This window comes from Odontomachus brunneus, unplaced genomic scaffold, assembly GCF_010583005.1.
Source record: "Odontomachus brunneus isolate Ranch 3 - 2012 unplaced genomic scaffold, Obru_v1 Obru_scaffold_024, whole genome shotgun sequence".
Classification (NCBI taxonomy): Eukaryota; Metazoa; Arthropoda; class Insecta; order Hymenoptera; family Formicidae; genus Odontomachus; species Odontomachus brunneus.
Genome location: NW_022639474.1, coordinates 1,015,674 through 1,033,630, shown reverse-complemented (window position 1 = coordinate 1,033,630; position 17,957 = coordinate 1,015,674). Strand labels below are relative to the sequence as shown.

Here is a 17,957-nt window from a genome sequence, read left to right as displayed (position 1 = left end):
GTGCATTTTACGGAGCTGAAACGAAAGTGCCCCTTCCTGCGGGGCCCATCGCCCGTTGCTGGATAAGACGAAGATGACGTCCGTGGAGAAGTCGAGGGGGTGGCGCGGAAGACGTTAAGACGCGGTCGTTGCACGACGATGCAGCGTCGTCCTGATAAATGAGAGATGTTATCGCGAGAGGTTGAAGCGGGGCGAGAACCTGAGCGCGACTCTTTCTCGGACGAGGTGAGAGAAGGAACGGGAGGAGGAGGAGGAGGAGGAGGAGAAACGAGTGGCTCCGACGATTGCGCCCCAAGATGCTGCACATTACCGTGCCAGACGCGATGGTGCTATGCAAACGACGTTACCGCGTTGTTCGGGCTGCGATGGGTTTTGTATAGCCACGCTATTCCCGGGACATCAATTTTTAGAAAATTCCCACGTCACACGCTTCGCCCTTTCTTCTCTCAGGTGTTCTCGTCTGGAGGGTGTCGGAGGAAGAAATTCGCCGAAAGGATTTACCTCGCGCTCTGCCCGGCGGATGCAAAGAGACGAACATTGAAAACAAATTCCCGGTGTAATTAGGACGACAAATTTGCCGAAGCGCGAACTCCTCTGCACGAAGAAAATATTTTACTAAAAATTTTACTCTTTTTATAAAGAGTATTTGCGAAAGATTTTTTGCGAAACTAAACTATACTGAAATTGTAATATAAATTACTATGTAAATAGTAAATATAACGATCTACAATATACGATATAAAATCAACTCAAACAATTACAATTTTGTAATAATTTTGTAGTAAAAAGTAAAAAGTCACGCCTAACATTTTTATACAAATATATAGTAAGCCAAAACACACACAATTATATTGACATTACCTCAGTCATTAACATTCTAAAAAGATCTGATTTTTCCTGTGACTCGAGTCGAAATTTTGACTTTACTTTTAATCTCACTATTTCATTCAACATCTATTTTAATGCTAAAGAAAAAAAAGGAAAATTTCGGGTATCATTAAATTCGTATTTTTAGAATTGTTCAACATTAGAATCAAACCTACTTTGCTAACTTAATTCTTACTGCGTTGTAAAATTCAAGATTTAACAGGCAAAAATTTCGATTCGGATAACATTACAAATAAATTTCTTTTTTTAAATATCTGTACTTTATAATTTCAAAAGAGAATCTCTCATGATTAACTTCATAATTAAGGTCGTTAATTGAAACTTGTCTCATGTGAGATACTCAGATCTAAATTTACTACAGGTTTAATATAGGTCTTAGGGACCCGTATTAATAGTCATTACTTGAAACTCCTCTCAAGTGAGATATTCAGATTACAGTTCAGAGTTAAATAAAGGAGTCTTTTTCAGACGAATCGCAATTGCAGATGTAATGTCACATCATATATTTCAAATAAAAAATTTGGATCGGACTATGAGTAAAAATCTGAATATCTGAATATGAAATAATTTTCAAGTGACGACCATTAATACCTTAAACTATTAATAAGTGTCGCTAGTTGCAAGAGAAACCAGGTCTTTCCAAAGAATCGATGGTAAACAGAATCGTCGATAATTGGTTGTTTTAATCTAATTTGGGTTATATTTTCGGTCATTCTGTATGGTTCAATACTAGAATAATTTTGTCATAATTTTACGGTAACATTTTTCCCATGGATATGATATAATTAAATACGATTGCAATCAATTAAAACATTTTGTATTCGCTAAATATATTTATTAATTTGCACACTTTGAGAGAACTGTGCTTTAGATTGTGATTTACTCGAAGAGAGAAAGAGAGAGAGAAAGGCAGAGAGATCGCTCTCGTTTGGCGTACGGATTGAGGTTCTCTCGATTTATTCGGGCTATCGGCGCCTCTCGTAAATTCAAGAAACAGTTTCCATGTTCGGCCGGGATTGAAATTCGAAGTACGCTATCTCCCGATTAACCCGGCATATATTTCATCCTAACAATAAGAATTGTTGCCGTCTGATAAATAAACCGACGGCCGGAGCGTATCGACCGGACCGGTATATTTTCGAAAACAAAAGCTCTCGCGCGCGACGCACACCAGTCAATGCCGCGTGTATAGCCCGAGAAGATACAGCCGGCCTTGCCGGTCCATTTCCTCCTGACCATTACGCTGCCGGTCCCGAAGTAAGTCTGACAACCGGCGGGAGGATATTCGCTGGGACATTCCTCCCTGGCCGGCCCGGTAATTGCCGGAGCGGAAATCGGGGGGTAAGCACGGACGGGATCGGACGCGGCCGTATAAATCTTTCATCGGCGCGGCGCGCTCGCGTTAAGTACCGAGCATTTAAGAGAAATATGATCCGCACGGGCTGGAGGGTGAGAATCGAGCGCTCAATAGAGCGGGAGATGCACGATACTTGGTTCGCGAGTGCGAGCGAGCGGCGGTTTCGCGTAAAATAAACACCGAGACGCGGTCTCGTTAATTAAACCGCCCCTTCCCCCCTCCAGCCTCCTCGCCTCACCTTTTCCTCTCCGTTCCTCCTTCTCAACCTTCGAGACCGACGCCACTTTCCACGAGGCCGCTCGTGCTTGAATGCTACCGAAAGGTAGACGGGAGAGAAGAAAAGTCCTGAATATTCTGCCCTGTGCGATATGTACTCACTCTATTCTAGCAGGGCGTGCTTCTCCGTCGAGGCAAAACCAAATAGGAGAAAGCGCAGTCGAAGCGTTTCGTCGTGCAACGGAACGTTTATTCGGCATCACCGTGGTGCGTCGGGAGGGTGAACAAGAGGGTGAGTTTTGGCTATCGCCAAGGCAGACGGTCTCTATCGTCCCATCCTTTCTCTCCCATCCTCTCCTCCCCTCCCCTTCTCTTTTTTTCTCTCTTTCTCTCTCTTTTACACACACACATATTATAGTCTGTTTCTCCTTCCTGCTTGCTCCGACCTCATAATTACATCCCCCGAGCTTCGAGTGCACCAAGCAGCTCAGCGATAAGAGGCGTGCGCTCATACAAGTCGCACACCACGATGAACGAACGTCCTGCGCGCCCTCGCACGTATGTATATTACGCGGTGAGTATTTATGTTACGTACAGCAGACGCGCGCACCCACCTTCTCCCCCTTCCCCTCCTCCCCCCGACATCTTGCAGATTCGCCGCGCAAACTTCCGCGCTGTCGAATGGCAAGGTAGTAGCGTGCAAACTACGTGTGTTTACGTTGCAGCTGCGTATCCGCGCGCGCGCGTAGTTAAGGTTACGCAAAAAGAAACTGAGCTACCTCGGGCTCGGCTCCCGCCGCGATACACTGTTAGCTAGGACTACGGATAGGGTGGTAGCTTATACAGTTTTCAAGCACAATGAATACCCGAGTCTTAGCCGCGAGCGTGGAACAAAAAGGCGCCGAAAACGAGTGTTTTCTCTTGAAACAACACATCTTTTCTCGACATGTAACTTGTCTTCATTTAGCAGATCTGATTCTAGCGATGAACTCGACATGATTCGGCATGAAATATAATGAAATGTAGTATAAATCAATTATAAAGCTCATTATGAAAGGAATATTGCCGGATATTCTTCAGTTATTCTTTATTCGTCGCGATACTTCGAGGTTTTGTGTAAAGAACGGAAGGTTTTTAACATGAGATAAAAGTACCATCAGGGAAGAAAAAATTTCATTGCCGCAGTTAATCATGGCTTGTAGAGAAGACCAGGTCTGGATAGCCCCAGGGGTATATTATTCATGTGCTCTTTTTAGTATTTATCTTGAGAGCAATAGTGGATACAAAATCGCGAAATGATCCTTTTGGAACATAGATATTTTTCGCTGAGTTTCGTTAAAATCAAAATAATATTACAGTTAAAAATAGAAAAAAGAACAGATTTAGTAGTAGCAAAGTAAATTTTCGAATCTCTTGGAATTTTGTATTAATATACTCCATCGTGAGTGAATAAAGATAAGCGACGTGTTACTGGCTAGAATAAAGTTTCTTACAAATATATGATATACTATATAATATATGATACATAACATATGATATACTATTTCAGATAATAAAAATCATTTCTATTCATAAGATAATTGAAATCGAATATATGGGCAGACGAGATAAAGTTGGCCCGTAATTAAGGGCCGGTAGGAGAACTGTGGAGATCTCTCGCGGAAATCCTAGAACTATTAATCAGGATACATATTTCATATGTGCCTTCTAACCCTGCTCTACTGAGCAACTGAACCCAATACCAGGGTAAGACGATCACGTTACTACATGTTTGTATTTTGGTTATTATAAAATAAATTTAAAGACCAAAGCGACAGGAATGTCTAGGGTTAGGTGCGTGTTCAGGCATTGGTATTTTTACCTTACACGCTGTATCTTACGCGTACGTGACACAGACCGCGCTTCAGCAAATGCTGCGATCGTTTCTACGTTCACTCAAAGGGTAACCTCACTCTTTGGCAGCGAGTAAATATAGGGAGAATTAGCGTTGCTAATGGCTCGCAGACTCGCTGGGAGTTCACTACTCGGGAATAATATAGCCCGCCTTCCGTTCTCCAACACATGCTTCGTTTACTAACGGCCAATGACTCGCCGGTGCGCCGTTAAAACTTCACGAGTTTTGTTGCCTCCCCGCAACCTCCCCGCAACCCCTTATTTATCGCCCACCCTTTACGAGATGCCCCCTCGCTCTGATCCTTCCCCATCAAGCAGGGAGAGTTCGATCTTTCGAGTCCATGGTTTATTGGCTTATCGAGTCAAGCCATCGGACTTAGTCGACACCTTTCGAGCACGTGCTGGGGGCTACAAATATCCTGGATGGTTTCCTTAAGCCGCCTTTGCGCGCAAGATGCACCATGGGGCGTACGAGGACGATCCAGTCCGGACACGAGCCCGGATACGTGTGTGTATATGTACCCGTGCAATACCTTGACGTAAGCTGATTGGCAGACGATGCGGATGCTTGACGGTTCGCTGCCAATCGGCTTACCTCGACGAAGCAGCTTCCTGATATCCTCCATGGAATCTGAATATCAATAGTGTATCGAGGACGTCGAGCGTGTATGAATACGTCTACGAGCCGGCTCGCACATTGTAATATACGCTCACATCGACCAATTCGTCGATCACACCGAACACCTGTCCCGTCTGGTCAACGTCGTCCGCGATACGTCACTTATCGTGTTTGCGTGTCGCCAACAGCGACAGATCTCTAATCTTTTCGCATGGCAGGAATTAATCTATTCGCGAGCTAAAAACCTCTCGCTAAAAAGACATAATAAGGGATTATACAGAGTGTTAAATGTAATTTATAGCGCGCTACTTTCGCTGTGTATCTCGCTGAGGAATGCACCGCGCGCATGCACGTGTACATTGTTTCAGAATGAGTTATGAGTTTTTAGTCTTTGCGCGAGAGGCACGACCTCCCTCAGTAATTAAAATCGACATTTGTCGCTTCTTCTTTCGCCGGCCGCGGCAGCGATTTATTCCGCGGATATAAAGCGTTGAATTGAACGACGCAGCAAACTAAATGCACATTCTTAATTCCTCACGCGACTGTGAGCTCGAAACGATTTCTCCGTTTGTTGGTTTTTCAGGACGTTTAAAGTCGAGCAATGAAAATTAAGGCCTTTGAATATTCTCCTCGTTATATTGCGGCTTTCCTCTCAGCATTTAAAAACAATTGGATGCGCACAATCTATTTTATTGGCAAAGAGTTGGTTTATAACGCGTCGTTGCTCGAGACTCCTCGTTTTATTTACGCTCAACGTAATTGCGCGACGCGCATTCTTGTAGGACAAAGGGAGCGACGTGCGTCGGAATTTACAACGGAAAAATGCAGTATCGCGGAAAATGAGGCAGCGTTGCTTCGGACTTGCATCTCTCGAGTCGGGCTTGGCCGATGTCGCCACGTGTTCACTCTATGCGCCATTCGTTTCATCGGTCGGGCTCCATTCCCTCCTTCTGTCCTCATCCTCAAGTAACTTGGCGGAATCACACACGACTATCGTCGGTGTTTATGTTTCCAAGTAAACGAGAGAGCACACGGAAGAGAGCATATATATACAGGGTGTCCGGTAACTGATCGAGCAACCGCCGTGTACGGGTAGAACGGGTCAAAATAATCATAAAAGTTATATACCATTTGAAAATTTTCTCAATATTTATTCCGTAATTAATTAAAATGTATAAACGTATGAGCTCACGAGAAGCAGTAGAACAGGCTCTGTGTGTAAAAGAAATGGCTACCACTTAGCAACGATGAGTAAACAGCTGATTTCGAGGCGGAGTAACGTATACATGTCGTTTGTTACTCCTCCTCGAAATCAGCTGTTTACTCATCGTTGCTAAGAAGTAGCCATTTCTTTTACACACAGAGCCTGTTCTACTGCTTCTCGTGAACTCATTCGTTTATATTTTAATTAATTACGGAATAAATATTGAGAAAATTTTCAAATGGTATATAACTTTTATGATTATTTTGACCCGTTCTACTCGTACATGGCGGTTGCTCGATTAGTTACCGGACACCTTGTATATATATGTATACAGAAGTGCAACCGCCCAGTCACGTCTGCGGCCGACTATTGCGCTGTAGGACACAGCTGCGAGCATTCTGCAAGCCGCAACGGCGAATATTGAAAGACTCTTGCGAAATTTCCTCACGACGTCGCGAAATCGTCGTACAATTTTCCCCGCGCGCCTTGAACCCTGAATAGAGTCCCCCGTCCGACTCTTTGTGTGCGAAATCAGACTGTATAATTTATATTCCCTGCTATACGCCACGCCTTTGCGAGAAAAGTTCTTTCAACTGTTTTATATAGGGGGTGTGATACTTATAAATTTAATATATTTCTAAAAATGCCAAATAATATTCGAACAAAAGGAATTTAATTCACTGTGTCAAAAGAGAATTATTTCGAATCAAACAAATTCCACATTCCTTTCGTTACATTCTTACTTTGACTTTAAATGATCGTATTGTCTGAACACTTCCACGTTGTATTTTTCCCGTTTATCCTTGATTAAAACTCAACACAAGGGTCTCAAATGAATCACCGTGGAAATGATATAATGCTTCACTCAACATGGTGGTTTTGCAGTCGTAGTGAAAATTATTATTAATACGAGAAACTAGAGCCGAGATAGATAAGTGATTAGCAAATACTGCAATATTACATATATTTTACATATAATCGATATAGATGACAAAGATAGAGTCTCTACTTGAACTATTTGTAAAATTTAGCAAGAAAATCTGGCGCTCTCGTCTAGATTAAAGCCCGTCACACTTCTCATAAAAATTAACTATAGTAGACAAAAAAAGACTAGCTGTGAGAGACAAATGAATGTATAATCCTCACATCCGCTCAAATTTGTTAGCTGATATTGCTGAAATGTTGCTGCAATAAATTTTACGTACCATTGTACACTACATACAATTTTACGTACAGACAATTTTCTAGCAAATACAAAAAAAAACAGTGATAAATTTTAACTGTGACACTTAGAATTCTACGTGGAATGGACCAAATGAAAATATTTTTTTTTAGTGTTCACACAATATAGCAAAAAACGACTTGGAAAATTGCGAGTGTTAACGGAACAGACACATAGCTGAGCCCTACCTTGGCCGGGTGCCAACTCCGCTAGCTCGTGTAGTCTAGAGGGAAACTCACCTGGAAGAAAATGCAGAAATGATTTCGTTAATAACTTCGCGGTAAGCACTTATTTCATGCTACGGAGCTATGTCGAAAATTTTGCAACGCATTATTGCCGAGGACCGATCTTGAATATTTCGCACGGTGAAATTTAGCGAACGGCCCGTTCTAACGCTTTCCTTATTACTCGGCTGGAGAACTTCCCCGAACGAAGTTTGCCAACACGTGCAATGGAGAATCGGAACTACAAGGCGGGAAAGTTCTAAAGAAAATGCGCGAAAGATTCCTCCAAGAGTAATAGCTTCGCAATGGTGGATACAACGCCGCGAGGAAAGATCGTTCGCCAGCAGAACAGTATAACGACCGCAATTATTGTGCACGAGAACGACATTTAACTATCTACGACATTAAACTCGTCAAGTAAATCCTCTGCGAGCAGTCTCTCTTGACAATGAGCGAACTCAACTCCCTCGAGTTTTGTTGGATTTTTCGACTCGAGTGGAACGTTTAACGTACATTACTTAAGTACAAAATGTAGCAAATTGATTTGACCAGTGTCAAATTAATTGTACTTTCGAAACAATTTTCGAAGTCTGCGCCTACTTTTTTCCCCTTAGCCGTCGCGTTTCGCGATTCACTGTCGCGGCGCTTAGTTTCAGGACTGTCAACTTTATAAGCAGGACTCTCCATAATTTCTGAAAAATTTTTATTGAAACTAGTGCCCTATTGTCGCAATTATAACTATAATATGAATGTGTTGGTGGTGTGAGAAATATAATATAATGCAGAAACACGAAAAAAAAAAAAGATTTTTCTGCTGCAGTTAATTATGATTTGCTGAAAATGTATCTGTTACCTCAACGAAAATGTTTGCATCTGTGTTGCTACAGCAACGATTTCACCGCTAAATATATGTCTACTAACAGCTATACTTTCAGATATTTATATGTTACAACAAGATTCAGTTACCACACACAGATTCCTGCTGCTGCATCTAATTCCTTTCTACCGTGATAATAAAAACTTTTCATAAAGGGAGAATCCCGAAAGTCTCTTCGAAGTTGACAGTCCTGAGGCTGAGCGGAAGGAAGAAAGTAGTCCTCGAGAAAATCGCCTCGAGGTATTTTTTTCCCCTACTTCTATAAGCAAGTAATCTCGGGCACTGGATTAGGCAACCAAACAGTTTCGTGTGGAACAACTTAACGAAAACTGTGACAGGTAAAAAAATATGGCGAAACCCTTTTAGTTTCCAAAATGTTAAACGATAAGAACCAGATCCGTGAAAGAACCGCAGTGATCTAGTGAGACACCCTATCACGGAGCGCTTTGCGCGAAACTCCTCGCAACTTGCTCGTTCTGGAAGCCTTATTACGCACAATAGACAATATTCGCTCCGATGGTGGATCTCAGAGGGTAAGCGACCTCGCCGCACTTCGACCTGAAAATACCGCCGTCGCTAGGCGCAATTTGCAACGAGGTTTGCTATTATGCGTTTTACACCTCTGCCTGCCTGCCTGCTATCCGTAATCCGCCTTACACCCTCGCGAACGACGAACGGAGAGAAAAGGTCTCGGTAAGACGCTTGCCGAGGTTCGTCGCCGGGCTCGAGACGCCGAGGGCCTCCGGACGATCCCTTGGGGTCCGACTGGTCTACTTAAAAGAATCCAATCGTGAGAGATGACATTACTTAAAGTAACATCCCGCATAGATATCGTCTCAGGGACTCTCTCCCGGGATTATCTCAGCTTCTATTCTTGACCGGAACTTTTTCGCTCGCATTCGGAAACCAAGGCTAGTTTCCATAGCTAGGCAAGGCGGCAAAACAAAGAGAGAGAAAGATCGCAACAGACCCGCTGCGTTCGACGTATAGCACGGAGCATCTCGAAATTAACATAATTCTGTGTTTTATAAGCGACGAGAGGGGGAGAGAGGGAAGAGAGGGAGGCAGACGTTGCGACCGCAAAGAGCTGCGGCGGAATCGCTTGCGGAAGCACACGATCGGCAAGCGTCTCTAGCTCGATAGCGACGCAGCAGCTTCGGCAGTGCGGCGAAATTCAGCGGGCGTCGCGACTCGTACGTTTACAGTGTCTCCCTTGCTTCTCCCCCCCCCCTCTCTCTCTCTCTCTCTCTCTCTCTCTGTATATTTGCGCCAAACGGCACGGACAAACCGTTCGCAGCGAACTGCATTCCCGCGGAAACGGAGTGTAAATCAAGCACACCGGGCGGCGGATGCATGCGCGCACGAGAGTATAATAAAATTCCTGTTAGGAAGGAACGTGTAAGGTGGAGATACGACTTCGCGCGGCGTCGTAAATAGTACCTTATATTTGGAAACGACGAAAAAAAACGCAGGAAAGAAGAACGAGAAGGTATAACGTGTTCTCTTTCTCTCTCTGTCTGCCTGTCTGTCTCGTACATTCGTTTATTATCAAGGCATATCTCGCGCATCGCGTACGCATCCGCTCGCTGGGAGTTTATTTTCGACGGGAACAGTTTCGCATCGAGACAAAAGGGGCTGCGCTCGGCAACTTTGACAAACTGGCTGCGAATGTGTACCGGGCGCTATATACCAAGTTTGAGAAAATGTCATCATCAGTCTCTCTCCCGCGCGGAACTCCCGAAAGCAGACAGCTTACTCCGCGCAGGCAAGATTTGTATCAAACTTTGAGTGTGCGCGCGTTCTCTCTCGGATGAAACTCCGGGCTTGAGCTCTCCTCGATGAAAACTGAGCAAGCGCGATCTTTACATGCATCTTTCAAATTCCCTCGACGTTAAATACATCGCTAAGCACGCCTAGGGAAGGAACTTTTTCTCTCTGGAAAATTCCAGCTTGATCGAGGAACGTGCCTCGTAAAATTCATCCGCACATCCGTCAGTTACAATTAGGAAGGAGAAAGAAGAAAAAACCAATTACTCTCACAACAATCGAAAATTAATGCGAAGAGCGAGATAATTGAGTGTCGATCACGTATGTTTCCTTCTCTCTTTCTCTCTCTCTCTCTCTCTCTCTCATTCTCTTTGTTCGCAAAACGGAACGCGTAGATCTGCTGGCTAGAGCTCGTTGCCCAGGCGAAAATTGGCTCAAAATATTATTTGCACATGGAAATGAAGGCGCCACGTGAAATGGCACGAGCTAAACGTATCTTCGTACAGTGTGCAAATAGGAGTCGCGTGCGCAGCCTAGCTTGTTAATTGTTATTCACTTCGGCGCTGTTCGAGAGTCACTCTCCTCCGAATTCGTTAAGCAGCGGCAACTCCGAGGCATCGCCTTACGCTGGACCAAGCGCGCATGTAAACCACTTGGATTAGTCGCGGCGACTTGAAACTTCGAGACGTCGTCGAGGAATTGTCACGGCGATTGTTCGCGCGGGGCTTTGCTCACGATCGATCGTAAGAACCATCATGGCAACGAAAAAAGCTGGACTAGTGTTATGACGACTAATTAAATTTCAATTAAGAAATTAATTTAAATTCACTCTCTAAGATATAATCAGGAATATTCACTGATCATTGGTGAAATATCTGTTTCATTGATACAATCAGAAACATTTTTGCTGATTCATCTAGTATCAGACGTAATCCATCCCACTTAAAACCTATAGCGTGACAATTACGAAATTCAAGATTTACCTGTCTGATCTTTCGTATCTTGAAGTGAATCAGTAAAAATGTTTCTGAGTTTACTGATTGCAGTGCTGGACTTATAACTAAACGACCAGTTATAAATATAGTATTTTAGTGAAAAATACACTGATTGCGCTTTTACCCGCGTATGCGTTTTAAGCTCAAGTCTAATCCCGTGTCGGACATTTGGCCAAACGCATACGAGGAACATGGCGCCATTATAAAGTTCGCGTAGCTGGAAAACAACAGGTTGCAGCGTTAGTGACACATACGTATGCGTATGCCAATGATGTTAGTGTCACGGCGCTAGTTGGCTGATAGTTCGAGTCGTTTCGCTTCGACTTTCACAGTCAGCTGCATATAGCAACGTCGCGAAGTTGGATTTTAGGTGGCGACATTTAGAACTCGACGAATGGAATTGCGACGGTATAGCGTCACCGACTGTAAAGACGACGATCCTGCTGGGAATCTAAGTTGCTATAAAACGTCAGCCTTTAATCCTCACCATCGCGCTTCGGTTTTAGTCATGGACTCACTTAAAACGAGTTATAAATAAGCACCTACTTAAGGTCTTTCGAGCGAGTTCCTTGGAATATTACATTGGAAACGAGGAAAATGTGCGTAGAAATTACTTTTCAACGGTAAAATCGCCCTGATTGATGAATGCGATGAATGCGTTGAATTTCTCTATTCTGACGAAATTAATATAATTTATTTATTCCTATTGAAGCATATATAAAATTTTCGTTAGTGTATTTAAAATATTCTGTTAATAATGTAAAATATATGGGTACACTCAGAGTCGATAATATCGGATATTCCAATATTGAATCTCTTCTATCCGAGAGAGAGAGCCAACACAATATTTTTTTAAATTTTTACAGCGCATGGACCGTCGCGAATATAGAAAGGACCCCGCACAAAACCTATGGAAAATGGTTTTCGGTAATATTGGCTGAAATTTCACTATGTTATAGTTTTCGCCATGCTGATAAAAAGTTATCATTGCACCAAGTCCCAAAAGTCAATATTTCCCAAGATATAAAGGGTCAAAGTAGTGAAATAAGGTCATCCGCAGTAGTAAGACGTATGTTATAAGTGATACATTGATATTCATTCACGAAATAAATAAAAATCGATTTTTACATATATATATATGTAATAAATATTTAGTTCCGCAATATATATGTATATGTATATACAGGGTGGGGCAAAAGTATCGGACCGGTAAAATATCTCGAAAAATATAAGTTTTACAAAAAACTGTTTCAGATCTTAAAAAGATCTATTGTATTTACTTATTTTAGCAGATTGATCTTGGGTGGCGTTGCCAAGGTCAAAAATCAGTTGTTTTCATGACTACTCACAATCAGTTGTTTTCACGGCTACTCACAATCAGTTGTTTTTACAGCTACTCACAATCAGTTGTTTTCACAGCTACTCACAATCAGTTGTTTTCACAGCTACTCACAATCATTTGTTTTCACGGCTACTCACAATCAGTTGTTTTCACAGCTACTCAAAATCAAAACTGATTGTGAGTAGCCGTGAAAACAACTGATTTTTTGGCAACGCCACCCAAGATCAATCTGAATGATAACTTTTTATCAGCATGGCGAAAACTATAACATAGTGAAATTTCAGCCAATTTGACCGAAAACCATTTTCCATAGGTTTTGTGCGGGGTCCTTTCACGATACTGTACAAATGCCAGGGAATTATTTATAACTTGCTTATATAGAGTGTTTCAAAATTATACCAAAAGTTTTAAACGACTAATAAACTCACACAACTGAACAAGAAGGCTTTGATGAACGTAGACTCTTAACATTTTTTAGATGTCTTCTCATATGGAGAAATGATACGCGTTTTTCAAAGAACGATTCTGTCACAAAAACAAGAGAGGGTACATCGCGTAGGGAGTTGACTAAAATTTGTCTCGATGTATGGCGTTCGCTGTCCACTGAAGCCGTCCATTGGATCGTCATTAGAAGAGCAGCATAGACCAACGCTGTTAAAGTATCGAGTTAAAGTCGTGAGCACGCGTGACTACGCAAGCGTGAGCGGGGTGAATGACCGCGTGGCCGAATGATCAGCTGACAGGACGCAAGAGTGGGGGTAAGACGCGTGACGGGCGAGCACGTCGTCAAACAATCAACTGATATAACGCGGGAGTGGCGGAAAATTCGCGTTCCAGTCACACATATGTTTGCAGGAAGCGATTTAAGTGTGAACTTACCAACCCTGGAGGAGTTATTTATAGGAATTTAAAGGCTGATCCACAACATGCTCTACCTGCTTTTTGCTTTTTCTCTTGCCTTTTGGTTTTTCGACGCTATTTTAAGATAAAATTTGGTGAGCTTTGGAGGAAACGAGAAACACGTCACAAAAAACACAATCGTCAATAAAACAGTGCCTTGAAAAGCCAACAGGCAAGAGAAAAAACAAAGAAACAAAGAGCAAAGAAACAAGGAAGCAAAGAGCACATTAAAGATTAAGCTTTAATGTAGATGAAAATATTAAGATCTCTTAAGGCCGTATTAATAGCCGTATTACTTAAAACTCATCTCATATAAGATACTCAGATTTCAATTTAGAATTAGATGAGAGCTTTTTCAGTTGAATCGCGACTACACATATAAATGTTACACTGTCATAATTCAACTAAAGAATTTGGATCTGAATAAAAATCTGAGTATCATCTGAGACAAGTAACGACTATTGATATGGACCTTATTTGTTTGGTGAGTTCTGTTAGTTAAGTTTGTAATTTTAAAACTTTCTGCATGGTATCATTATAAAAATATAAAACTTTACGTTACTACAGTATTAAACAATATTATTTTATATTTATCTAGAGAAAATTCAGATACAGACATTAAAACGATTACGCAATAGTGATCAATCTTTGTTTTCAATAGTCTCTGGCCGCGGTTTTTTCGGGAACGTTATAGCCTTAATTCGAGCCTTTCTTCCACTCTCCGTTCTTCATTGTCCGTTTGTCGTGTTGCTCCTGTTTCGAATTAACTGCGAGTTCTTTCCTACGATGATACTCTTATTCTCAGCGTGACGACCCGGCGCGGTAGAAGTATCGAAAGTTTTAATTAGAAACACGGAGATTTTACGCGACTCTCTCTCTCTTTACTAGCACGATGTTTCACTAATTTCGTTCCGAACTTTCCCGATTCGTCAAATAATCCGTCGGAGGTAGAGTGTAATATAACTCGAGGGTGGAGCTCGACGGGCATTGTATTTCGCGAGGCAGCCGTTGAAAACAGCCGACGTCGTTTTGCGCGAAATTTCGCCAGCGGCGGGCGATGATGGTCCGTTCGTGATAATTCTTTCTCGGTACGCCTCCCTACACGTCGGCTAATTGGGAAATACTCCCGCAATCTTCCGGTGATTCGGGATTTTCAAGGATCACGGCGCTCCTTAATTAAGCCGTAACAATGACGGACGAGCGGCAGCCGCCGTGCAGCTCGTAGAGTATTCTCGTTTGACCATAACCGCGCGCAACTTTGCTCCCCTCCCTGGCTGTCGCGGGAGAGTCTTGCTCTCTTTTCTATCGCGATCTTTATAGGCCCCGTTCCACTTTACTCTCGCTCCACCGTCCGTTCCCCACATCTCACTCTTCTCTCCTTCCTTTCGTTACGACTTCGAGTTACTCAACGGCGTCGCGCTCGGCGATGATGGATCTTGTGCGATCGTGTCGACCCTCCCCGAGAACATTCCCGAAAGTTCTCTCACGAAATTCCCTTTGTTCGCTGGTACCGCCAAGAGTACGTCGTTATCGGCTACGCGAGATCCAGGCTTGTTTATCGTGATACCTGATATATCTCAGGCACGTGATATGTAAGTATCGTCAAATTTCGCGAGGAATCAAGCAAGTTGACGCGTAAAAAGTCGCGTAAAGCAGGAAAGCTTCGTATTCAAGTAAGTTCTCAGTGTAATTTCCTTTAATCTATTTCGTGTATCAAGGCAACTGAATGATTAATTGTCGTATTCACTGCACCCGGAATAGATACCCCTGCGTTCAAGGGTTAAGGGTTGAGGGGATACGGATACAGAGGTTGTTGAACCTAGCCAGACGATCATGGAGCGCGCGACGCAGATATTATCGACGCCTATTGGCATCCCGCAAGCTCGACTAGACGTTGGGCGACCCGATATCCCGACATATCGAGCGTGCGAGGATACGCTCATACGCGTGTAAACTCGCAGGAAGAGATACCCCTTTCCGACCGGTAACTCGGCATGGAACCGTTCGTCATTGATATATTTTTTCCAGGCAGCTACCGACACCTTCGTTGTCGCGGATGATATCCGCAACAGCTGACAGCGAATATCTGACTGTGGCATTTTCGACACGAGCTTACGAATTTCCCCGAGGTGAAAGCACTTCGTCATGTTTCTCATGTCGCGACCGGAAGCTCGCACGAGCGAACGATTGCTCGATGAAGTTCGCGCAAGAGCGACGAGAGACACGCTTGGCAGCGGAAGTGTGTCAAACGTGTCCCGAGATTCGGGTCACATCCCGGCGACGCTCCGATACAGAGACGTCAGAGCTCCTGGCATCGACGCGCCGCGATCTTCAAAAATTTTCCATTTCACTCGCCAGCCCCCATTGTCGAGAAGTTCGGTCGACGTCGACATTTCGTGTCCCGCCGATTGGCATCCGCCGGTGCACGCTCGCCCTTTCTATCTCGCGCGCTACATTTTCCGAAAAATCTGACGTGAAGTATTTCTCTCGATGCTGTCCGATGCTCGCAGATACACTCTTGTCGACGTGTTTGTGTGTGCGTACGTACAGGGTGGCCGGCAATCCGCTACGTGGTGAGCAGGTAGAACATATCAATCTGAATGAAAGGTCCCCTGCCATTCTTCCAACTACCACGTAAAATTTCGAGATATTAATCAAGAAAGATTGACGAACCAGAGTACGCGAGCATTGTGGGACGAGCTCTGGTGAGCGCGAGATCTCATCGAAAATGGTTGAAACTGTTTTTTGGCGATACGCTCGCGCTGTGTCAAGAAACGATTGGTCTGTAAGTTAAGCAAGAATGATCCAACCCATACGAAGTACATTTCGAGAAAAATGAAGATGAAAATGTGATACTTCCTCTTCATTGCTGAAAAGCGGTCGCGTCTTAGTCATTTTCGATGAGATCTCTCTGCTTATTAAACCAGTCAACATAGCGCATTCTGATTCGTCAATCTTCTTGATTAATATCTCGAAATTTTACATGAGTGTTCGAAAAATGACAGAGGTAAAACCTTAGATCCAGATTGATATGCGCTATCTGCACACCGCAGCTCCATAGAGAGCTGTCGGACCATATGTATTATTGCTTTTTCGAGTCAGTAACCGAGCTTTGCGAATTTCATAGCGCCACGTTAAACTCTCATAAAAAATTCAACAAGAAGTGCGTTAAAATTTCAAGCCCCGAGCATAAATTATTAAGCGAGCATAAAAGAAAGAGTTACGCTGCACCTTCGATGGAAAACCAACGTTTTGAAAAAATAAAGAACGATCGCTCGAGGAAATCTAATGGGTGAGAGAGCTCCGTCTATTTGAAGAGAGGAAAGATGCCGTAAATGCAGTTACGACTTCTCGCGCGATGCATGGTGAGAGGCCTCGAAAAAGGAAATGCGAAAAACGTAAAATACATTACGCGTATTTAACGCGAATGTGAAAGAAAAGAGGGACGATCGCCATGTATTTTATATCTGTGATCCGGCTGTGTTGTTATATGGGTTATTATCGCGGAGGAAGTGTTTTGCCGTGGAAGTTTACAATTTAATACCAATGGAACGCACATCCCTTTGTGCAATTACGCGGCAGCGGGGCCACCTTTTAATTAATTCAACGCGGCCGGACATTCAAGCGCCAGTTAGTTCTGATCGCTCATTAAACGTACGGACGCGAGCACGCGAACGTCTGAAATTAAACGCGGGTCAACACGCGCGTTCGCCTAACCGCATCGTAAAATACGGAGCGGAGGGAATGCGAGAACTTTCGGTGATTTATGAAGGTGCGTCGCGCGCGAGCGCGGTTCTCTCGTGCGAGTCGCGCGTTTTACCTTCGCGTTCTGCCGCGCGATCATTAAAAATGCCGTGACGCTCGCGCTGGTGGCTCGACGACGACGGGAAGCGGATGGGTTGGGGGAAGATGGGGGCAGGCGGGGGCAGGAGGAAATGGCGAATGCGGAAACTCACGTAGAACGAAGAAAAGACTTTCACCTCCCCGGAGGAGTTTGCCGAGACGCCTAAGTAAACGCGAAGTAATTCAATTTGCTGGGCTCGCCGACTTTCCGTTCGTGTGACATGAGAAAAGAGCGGACGAACATGCGTGGCAGGCCGCGAAGTAAGTAAAAGAACAGTTCCGACTTCGTCACGTAAACGAGATTCTCGGCTACATAATGCGGGGTCATTTTAACCGACGTCCCGGTAAATACGACGGTGGTAATACAGTATTTGCGATAATAAGGGAGAGTTGCCCGTACCGGCTTCCTAAATTTTGCCTCATTCATTTCTTTATTATTATTGAACACGAACGATATTCACGAGTAAAAACGAGAAATAAATTATGACAATAAGAAGTATAAACAAAAGGTTTCATCATAAGATTATATCTTATTTTGTGCCTGTTGGAAATATTTTAAAGAATCGGGTACGATTGGCGAGGTACGATTTCAACTCTCCCTTAAGCCAGC

At 43.5% G+C, this 17,957-nt stretch overlaps 1 protein-coding gene across 6 annotated transcripts in view; it reads right to left on the bottom strand.

Annotated features, from left to right (window-relative positions):
- LOC116842322 (disintegrin and metalloproteinase domain-containing protein 10) overlaps positions 1 to 17,957 on the bottom strand; it is a 179,202-nt gene that overhangs the window by 71,669 nt on the left and 89,576 nt on the right. For 3 of the 6 annotated variants that reach the window (XM_032811362.1, XM_032811363.1, XM_032811365.1), the window contains one exon: positions 7,588 to 7,638. The exons of the other annotated variants lie outside the window; for them this stretch is intronic. In XM_032811362.1, the coding sequence (XP_032667253.1) occupies positions 7,588 to 7,638 (51 nt within the window). The remainder of the gene's footprint in view (positions 1 to 7,587; positions 7,639 to 17,957) is intronic. 6 annotated transcript variants of the gene reach the window in all.